The sequence below is a fragment of the Morone saxatilis genome, unplaced genomic scaffold (genome assembly GCF_004916995.1).
Source record: "Morone saxatilis isolate NCDOM2014 unplaced genomic scaffold, NCSU_SB_2.0 Contig20, whole genome shotgun sequence".
Classification (NCBI taxonomy): domain Eukaryota; kingdom Metazoa; phylum Chordata; class Actinopteri; family Moronidae; genus Morone; species Morone saxatilis.
Genome location: NW_023339763.1, coordinates 20,333,746 through 20,343,739, shown reverse-complemented (window position 1 = coordinate 20,343,739; position 9,994 = coordinate 20,333,746). Strand labels below are relative to the sequence as shown.

At 43.4% G+C, this 9,994-nt stretch overlaps 1 protein-coding gene across 1 annotated transcript in view; it reads left to right on the top strand.

Moving 5' to 3' along the window:
• The first annotated feature begins 6 nt into the window (after nt 1-6).
• atp2a3 (ATPase sarcoplasmic/endoplasmic reticulum Ca2+ transporting 3) overlaps nt 7-9,994 on the top strand; it is a 56,408-nt gene continuing 46,420 nt past the window's right edge. Inside the window, exon 1 of the mRNA XM_035666167.1 lies at nt 7-270. Coding sequence (XP_035522060.1) covers nt 153-270 — 118 coding nt within the window. The 5' untranslated portion in view covers nt 7-152. The remainder of the gene's footprint in view (nt 271-9,994) is intronic.

Genomic DNA, 9,994 nt, shown 5'->3' with positions numbered 1-9,994 from the left:
CAGCCGCCTTCAACGTCCATCGGTGGAGATTACTGCCGTTTCACCCCCACCACCCCCAAACCCCCCCGCGGCGCGCACCCTCCCGATTGCCACAATAGATGTTACTCCACTATATGCATTTCGATCTCATCATCTAAGCCCAGTCCACCAAGATGGAAAATGCGCACACTAAATCGGCGACCGAAGTTTTAGACAACTTCAGTGTGAACGAAAACACTGGGCTGACTCTGGAGCAAGTCAAAGTCAATTTCGAGAAATATGGACCGAACGGTGAGTAGTTTGACAATGTATATATTTTTTCATCCTAATCTCATTTCATAGCTGGTGCGCATTTGCTACAGCCTGCATCGATTCATTTGCCAGGAAATCCAACTGCTGCCGTTACATTTCAAGCTGTTGCAAATCGTGCGCGTAAAAAAAACAATCATATTCCCTCTGGCGCACCGTCAGTGGAAATGTACATGCCATATTCATTGATGCGCATGCCTGTATTGGAATCATTTATTGCATATCACACTAGTTAAAGTTGACACACACACACACACACACACACACAGAGACACATCTGGACAGAGGAGCTCTTAGTGCAAATAAACTCTGATCGATTGGAATCATTCATCCAGAGCAACCTCTTTTTTCTTCAGCTCGTCCCCAGAGGTTGCCTCATGTCAGCTCTGGGTTTCAAACTATGTAAAGTGGCGTATACTAGTTCACTAAAGTAAGGTTTATTCTCATGGAAAACAAACCTGCAGCCCTCCCTGTCTAAGTATTGACACAGTAATGTTCTGCTGTGTGTGTGTGTGTGTGTGTGTGTGAAGACAGACATCCCTGGCTGACATGCAGGGATCAGGAAGTGCAGATCAGGCAGGCTCAGTGTACTGGAGTGGAAGAAGATTCAGGTGGTGCAGATAATGAAACAGAAAATCTTGAACAACCTGTTTTCACTTTCAACAGTTGTTCTCCACATGGCTTACACTTTGCAGTTCGAATTACAAGATAACAGGGAAGTAGATATGTAATGTCGTTGGAAATAGACCATTTTGCAGTGATAAAGATCACAAAGCACCAACCTCTACTGCCAAAATAGTATCAGCGCAAGTTGCTGTTTATGAGGTGAAAATCTAGCTTCTCTTGAGCAGTGTGACTCATGCAGCAGCTCTCACACATGAGCCCCCCCCCCCCTCGAAAGTCTTCACCATCCTTTACACTCAGCCGGTGTTTGATGAGTGTTTTCATGCTGAGCTCGGACCTGACACCACCACACCTTTCCCTCCTGGCCTGTCATTTGCATGTGTGGCCAAGCTGCGGAGCAGAGCGGCATATTGTGCCAGTCACACAGTAGCCCTTTTGTTGCAGCCAGCCACTCTACCCAGGGGCTTGTGATGACTTCATGGAAAAAAAGCAACGTCTTGCCACAGATAACATCTCTTTCGCTTTTAGCTGCGAACTTCCTGCCTTGTGCGAGCGCGTTACACATAAACGCTGGAGGGAGAGGGAATACCCTTTTTCCATTTTTGGGGCTGAATGTACAGGGGTCATCCACTCTAGCTTCTGCTTCACAAGCAAAAAAAAAAGAAGGGAAAAAAGCATTAAATTGGCTTGGATTTGTTCATTATTTTAGTACATTTCAATGCAGAGTGATGTACGGCTGCTACATGCTGCTTCCCCTCTGCTCACAAACCACAGACTTTGTAGATGACTGCAAGGACTCGGTGTGAGTCTTGGTTTTTTTGTTCCAGGGAGCCTCCGTTCAAAGCTGTTTACCCCCCACTCCCACTGACATGCATGCACAGTGTTCCACTCCGAGGCATAGTTAGCAGGATCTCATTATCAGCAGGATCATTAACCTAAACCAACATGTTCACAAACAACATCTCCACTCTGAGCTCACACAGTCTGCGCACATCTTAGTTTGGACAAGAGACGGCAAAAAGGAGGTGAAATACACATGATCTGCTGTCATTTCACCGCCGACGCGCTGCTCCAAGTGTCCGCAGGAGGAGGCACTGGCATGCCGGGGAGGATGATGTGACACGTCGCACTCCTCCATGGGACTGGGGAGGTTTTGCACACTTGGTCGGCCTCTGGCTCTGTGGGATGGATGAGGGAGTTTAATCATTGTTGGTTTCTAGAAACATCTGAGAACTGACTGTTAGTTGTTTGCTGTCCAATCAACCCCACAATTAAAACATGAGAGCGTACCCTGCCTCATTACTTCCATAGATAACTGGGAAGTTAAAAATGTAGTGAAACTGCTTTGAGGTCAGATGTTTTGTCCTGATTATGGGCTCTTATTCTTTAATTAGTATACATGGCAACAACCATTCAAACTTAAAGCTGAGTTATATTATTTATTAGTCTTTGTTGGCAGAATGTATCATGGGTTTTGCACTCATGTCATATTAGGCAGAGATTCAACATTTTTCCTTATGGTAAAGATTCTTGCTTTTTAAGTGCTTGTGCTTATAGGAAGGCACCTAAAATATTGCCTTTCAGTTTAAGTAAAGGCAGGTGAGCTGTGTCTAGGCTGTCGTGTTCTGTGACAGTAAGACCCAACTGAGCAGCGTCAAAGTTTCTGATCCCTTTCTGAGATGTTGGAAAATGAGCTTAGCCACCACATCTTGACGGTCTTTTCTACAAAGTAATCTGTGCTGCAGACCGGAGGCGGCTGACCTGACCTTTTATTCACACCTTTCATTTAAGGTCCACAAGCAGCTCCGTTATTTGCAACATTCACATACACACACGCTAAAGAAATACAGATAATTTTCTGTTGAAAAAGCACCTCAATTGACAGGACAGTTTAACACTTTCATTGTGAAATAGTTGGTTCTGATGTAGTAGAGGAAGTTGCAGGTCTCTTTCTCTCTCTCACTCTCACTCACACACACACACACATGCTCTCTCTGCGTGTGTGGGTGCACCAAGAATGTTTGTGCTGTTACATCTTGTGGTGCTTGATGATTGTGTCCTGTACACTCACAACTCTGATTTCAAAGGGAATATTGTTCTCATGAGCAATCAACTTTTAGGGAGGGAGGGAGGGAGGGAGAAGGGGTGACCCCAAAAGCATTTTCTTTTCTAAGGAGCTGATGCAGAGGTGTCACAGAGGTGTTAATTTATTGATTCCTCACAAATGACACTGTCAGTCAAAGCTTAACTCCTTCAGACTTTATATTATATTAAATATATGAATATTAAAGTATAGTTTTATATAAGTGGCATTATTAATCGAAGCGTGTTAAATAAATCACTAGTTCGGCTGGAGCATTCAAAATTAGTCCTGGTTGTGCCTCCTGACACTCCCTCCAGCAGAGTACAGTTGCGCAACACATTCAGGTTAAACAACCTAGCAATGCATGTCATTGCACCATCGTGATACAGTGTTCAATGTGAGATACATGTGTTGACTTTCAGCCAGAATATGATACAAAGGTTTTCAGCAATGTCAAAGACCAACATCCACTGGTGGAAATGAAGACAAATCTATCCTAGCACACCACTGAGCTTCTGTTGATCTTATTGACATTTAAGTCAGTTTAATTATTTTATTGATTTGTTTATTAGACATGTGAGCTTGATTCCAGAAGTGGAAATGCAGCAACTCTCTGGCACCTCAAGGGTGTTTTGTTCTCTGTCTCTGATGCAACCTCAAGAATGTTTGACATTGTTGCTGGTGTTTATTGGGTGATCCCCTCCATAGTAAATCATGCAACATTGCTGAACTTTCCTGACTCTGGTTTCTGCCACGAATAATAATTACAACTTCCTCTAGTCGGGACCTCACTCAGTGTTGTTTCTCTTCCTGTTCTGCAACTTGACATAAAAGCAGCCTGACTTACTCGCTCTTGCGTTTGAAATACGAGAGACAATGCCGTTTCCTGCGCCTCCTCCTTCACACCGACACACTCAAGATTGCACATTGCTCTGCGCGCCTCAATGAGTGGTTGTCGGCTTCCACTTAACTGTCGCTTGTTCTTAAAAATTGTCCAGTTGAGAGTTAAATTGTGGTAACAGTGTTGGAGTTGTGTGGGCTGCAAAAGGAGAGTTAAGTTGTAGAAAAGTAATTTAAAGTCCTTGGGGCGTTGAGTCACTTCCCTGTTCTCGTGGGCTCTGTGTGTGCCTGCCCAGCTGCCTTCAAAGGAGCTGTGATCCTGTTCTAGCTTGTCACTTGTCTTGCCTTCTTCCCTCCCACCTCTGCATCTGTCACTCACCATCATGCCCTTATGGTAAGATGCTGTTGAGTCACCGGGCTCTAACGCACTGCCACCACCGTCTGCTGCCCGGACACTCTGCTACGACGTGGTCCTGCTGAGGAGATGTGTACTCAAAAGTGTTTGTGATCAAGGAGGGGGCTGTGTGTACACGGAGCATATGCTGTACAGTATACTTCTGCCTTCAAGCCATACAACAGTGAACACAAGATAATCTATAAGCACCTAGAGAGAAATAAGCTGTGTGTAGAGTATGATAATATGCGTGTGAAGTAACTTAGTTGCTCAATAGTGTCTGTAAAAACAAGTATATACTGGAAAAGTTGTGTTTTGTTTTGTTCTACTCTTACGACCAGGCCCTCCTCATGTTTCAAGATTTTCCACGGAAAAAGGCACCATTAAAATGTTTAAAAATTGAGAAAATTTAGTAGTGACTTTAACTTTAAAATCATTCATATCTGACACCCCCTTGTTACCTCGTCAGTTATAATACATTTAAAGAGTTCCACTCCTTAAGCCAACATAGCAACATTCAAGATATAAAGCTTCAGAGGATTTAAAGGATAAGGCTGGGGATGTTCTGTATTTTATGTGTATGAATTATGTGTGTCAACACATCATGTAAAAAGACCAACAGAAAAGATGTGTTAGCGTGTCTGTCAATACTTTCCAACTTCTTTATACTGTCTGTGGCACTCAACCCAAAGTCCATTTGTTCCTACTGGAGGTGTAAAGCTTTAAAAAGAGGTCATAATAATCGTACTTATATTTTTAATAATTTCATTAAACAGCAGGGCGCTGCGGTTTTTAGCAAATGTTACTCAAACAGGAGTAAATGGTGCATTTATGTGGGACTATTTTTTAGCTTTGGATTTGGTGCTCTAGTAGAGAGCATTTTCAGTTGCAGGACAGTGTATGTTGAATTGAAAAAAAAAACAAAAAAGAAACACTACAGTGCTGAGGATGGTCGTTATAATGGAAACATGTTACCCAGTGCAACAGTGTGGCGCACTAAAGTGTTTTTAAAATTTCTTTTTGGACAATGGAGCTCTGTGGCACAGAGGAATACATTATATCAGGCATTGGATATGTGCACAGTACTTATAAATAGTATCATTTCATATAAAGCACTACTGGTTTTGGTTTTTTAATGGGACATATTTGTCCTTTTTAATATATTTTTGGCACATCAAATCTTGTATAGGCATTTTAAAGGTGTAGGTTTGAAAGTCACACCATATTTTACAGTGACATGTATATTTAGTGTTAGTGTGTGTATATGGAATTTATTTTAACCATTTCAAAACCAGTTCCACAGTTCCCATGGAGAACTCATTTGAACGGCCTCCATTATCGCAGGGCTCAGATCAGTGAAGTTGTACCGTACCAGGCGTTTGATTGGCTAGAAGTGTCGCTCTGGTTTCTAAACCTAGAATAAACCCTATAAATAGCATGGTGGTAACACAGATATTTCACTCTGCTGGGAATTGCTGACTATTTTTCACAGAATTGAGCGACTCCAATTGGCCACTGGGTGTGTCGGGTGCCATCCTCCTCGCTAGCCTGTTGGGATGTTAAAAAAAATGACTCTCTGCACAGCTGTGACCTTAAAGAGGAAGCTTCGAGCTCTGACGAGATATCAGCTCTGTGTTAATCACCTCATGCGTGTCCTGCTCACTTGACAGGCCCTTTTCCTTTTCCTCTGTAACTCGCCAGCAGAACTCATCACACTTGGCGCTTATTTCGTGTGTGAGCGTTTACTTAAACCTGAGTCTAACATGCAACAAGCTGTATGTGTGTGCAGTTAGAGACCAGATGTATAGGTAAATGCATAAACACAGTTGTGTAATCATCAGCAGCCTCACTCTGTCTCAACTCAGATAATATATGGCGTGCAAATGTTTGTGGCAAAAGAAATTTCCTGCTCGGACTGGAGTACATGTAACAGTAAACAACAGGCTTTGCAGTAAGATACAGTTTTGGTACTGTATAGAATAGCATAGAAATATGCAACTAAAATACACATGGCACTCACATGCAGAGGTAGATACTCTCTCAGGACGAATATGAGAGTGCTGCTGCAGATTAATTTCAGCAAGCGTTATCCTGTGCAACATCACAAGGAAGAATCTAGTCTCTTTTTTCCCTGACCACAGCCTGGTGACGTCAGAAACAGTCCAGCCAATAGGCAGCCGCAGCAGCCATTGAGCTCAGTCTTGTGTCATTTTCTGTCTTAATTGGCTTGAAAAGATAAAATCTCTACTTTGAAAATTAATTATCTTTTTCTGACATGACAGCCTCACAAAAGTACTCATCTCAGAGCGGCACTGACAGTTGATGATGTTTCCCCTCTGTGTCCCCAGCATGGAGAGAATTACAGGTTGTGTCTTTTCTAGTCTCTCACTGAAATCAAACCATTATTTCCAACACTATCCTAAAGTCAAAGGCATTTAAGCTTGTGAGTTTGAATGTGTCAGCAGGGTTTTAAACATTTGCTTAATGTTCGTTGGGAAAATGTTACTGCAGCTTGAGGCTCATCCTGTTGTAGGGAATTTAGAAAATCTGCTGTCTGTGGTTTAGAACTTCTAACCTATTCAATCCCATTTGACAGTTTCTCATGTGATGTAAGTAAGTAGGGACATTGTAAGAATGTCCCTGTCCAAATAATAGTTATAAACTGTACTGTGCTATTACTGAAACATGAATTCCTTAAAAATATAAGACAAGACTTGAATACATTTTAACTATCAATACAACCAAAACATAAAAACTATCTCTAAATACACTTTAACAATTACTTTCAGCTCTTCAGAAGTGCTGTCAAAACAATAGACCTTTTTTACAGCAGCCATTTTGACATGAAGTAGTAGGGTAAACCCAGGTTTTGCCAGTGAAGGTTCTGTTCCATTTAGTGTAGCAGAGCCTTTCCAGTGAAACAACATGCAAAAAAGCAGCACCTTGACCTGAATGGAACCTTAATTAGTGCCACTGGTAACATCTTTGTTTACCCTACTATCTGATGTCAAAATGTCTGCTGTAAAAAAGGGCTGTTGTAGTAGTTTAATGTTTTTGGGCCATATTTGCTCTAGGGATGGTAATGTTGGTCCATCAATTGGTTAACTAGTTTAGCAAAGACTGAATTATACAATATAACTATAGTATGGATTGCCACAAAGTTTTGTGCCACATTCATGGTTTTCAGAGGGCGAATTTTGCTGATTTTGGTGATTCCCTAAATTTTCCTCATGGTGGCCATGAGGTTGATATTTTGTTTTTTTAGTGAACTATGCATGCTAACACACTAAACTAAGATGATGAACATAGTAAACATTATACCAGCTAAACATCAGTATGTTAGCATTGTCATTTTGAGCATGTTAGCATTTAACTCAAAGCACCACTATGAGCCTCACAGAACCGCTAGCCTGGCTTTAAACTCTCTGTCTTGTTTTGTTTGCGTACAGCAGCTTTAATCCAGTATGAGGGGTTTCCTGGGGATATAATGACTGAAGAGCAGCTGCATGTTGAGGCTTTATGTCCTTGTTTCATTATGCTGCAGAAGAGCGATTAGTGACTTGGAACTACTTCATCCTCTGCTCCCGTTCTGATCCAAGGTTGGCGGGGCTCCTAAAGATAGCTGCAGACACTCACCCACTTGACATGGTTGCGTATGACTTCCTCAGCGAAGGGAAGCCCTCCATTGACATTTATGTAAATGAAGGAAACTTTGACTTTGTCCGACTGCAGACGTATCTTCTGCAGTTACCTGCGATGCCTTCTGTGTAGCAGAGAAAACAAGGTTAGGGAAGGGAATGGAGTACATTTATAATTCACATTTGATACGGTTAATGCATTCAGACCTTTTCCGGTGGGAGAATACATTAGGAGAGTGAACGGATATAGGAAGCTATAGTAGACTGTCATTAGGGCTTTCCTCATCATGGTATTTATAGGCCTCTTTTACATTCTCATGGTTAGTGGATGGAGCGGGATCCTAGAGCTGGAGCCACTTACTGAAGCGAAAGTCTTACTACTGCACTGTGCCTCCATACACCTACTCTACCCCTGCTCGCCATTAACCAGCTGTCTGCTAGCTGTTTGTCTGGAGGTGTGTCTGCTTGCCTGCATGCTACCACTCATGCTAACTGTGTCTTAGCAGCCTGCGGAGGCTAGAAATGAGCTTGTTCACATCATAACGTGTGTGGTTTTTGATTCCTGCAGTCAGTGTGCCGTATCAAGGCCAACAGTTATTCTTGGTAAATTTTGACAGACACTGGCACATTATCTTGTGAAACGCTTGTTTTCAAGGAGCCTTCGTGAGCCAAGTAGCCATGGTAACTGCTGAAAACTTTCTCATGTTTGTAGTTTACACAAGAGGGCCTGAACTCTAGCTTGTTAACGCTGCTTAAGCACACTCAGATGTGATGTTTACTGGGGGTCCCAATAATCTGGGCTGTAATTTGTTAATGGACTCAGGCAGACTAGAAAGAGGAGTGTAAAAGCTTGCAGTTTTATCAGCAGATGGTTTTCGGTGCAGATAGATAGATGGCCAGTTTCCTGCTTTTCTTCCTGACTCTCTGGACACAGAAACCAGCTCCCTGCTGTTGTTGGCAACTGTCTCCAGGAAGTGTCTCCCCTCTGCTCCGCACTGCTCGCTTTTCTGCTGCGTGTAAACAAGCTCTTTTATTCATTGTCTGGGCCGGGAGGGAGGAGGCGGGGTGGAGGAGGGGGAGGTGTGGGGAGGTGGTGGTGGGGATCAGCTATATGAGAGCAGAGTAGGTGATAGTCTGGAGTATTTTGTCAGGAGATTCGCTGGGCAAAGGCCGTGGGTTGCAGAGCCCAGATTTTGAACTGAGGGATCCTGGCTGATGGGTAACTGCCGGGGAACCTCCGGGATTCAACACGCGTCCTCCAGCGCTTTTTTTCCCTTCCCCTGTCCCTCAAGGGACTCCATCCCTTGGTTCTATGATTTCATCATATATTTCTTCCACTCGTCTCCCTTATTTCTGTCTCTTGTGCTCTGTCTCGTGTCGTCGCCGGCGGTTGGGTCCGTTGAGTTCTGCAGAGGTATTGGCTGCAATTTTTTCGTTTTGCCCTTGTTCATAGTAGGCTTACCTTTCTGGAGTCGCAGCCACGCCGTGATTCTGTCCATATATAAAAACCTAGGTTATCCTTAACCAGGGATGGTGGTCAGCGAAGTATATATTTGGGGATAACAGGGCGCTTTAGTCTAGACTTGGTGTGTGAGCACGATTGGACTATATACTAGCCGACCTACTCTCCCCGTACCTCCCCACTAGTTTCTGCTGGTGCTGGCTGGCAGAAGTGCAGCTCAATAAGTCCCCCGTGAGTGTCAATTCCGTTGTTGCTAATCCCTTTGAACTTCTGACATACAACCCTCTCATGACTATGCAAGGTCTTCTGGAAAAGCGCATGTTCATCTGATTTTGTACTTTCAGCAGAGCGCGATTTCTTTACACACGTGAGGGTGCAATTCGAGAGTCGACATAGTAGTCTCTTTCGTGGCTGCCAGGGTCTAGTCTTCGCCAAGAGGGTTTGGTTTTCTAATAGTTATCGCAAAACTAATAATAATTTCAGCAGCTCATGGGCGGGTTTGACTGAGGTATTGTAAATCAAAGTGGGTTTTTTTGCCATATTACATGCTTGTTCACCTGCAACAATCCCCGCGGACAAAAAAAAACACACCAAAACAAACAAACAACAAACAAACCCCCGACCCCCCACCCCCCCAACCCCCGCCCCCCCCCCCCCCGCACACC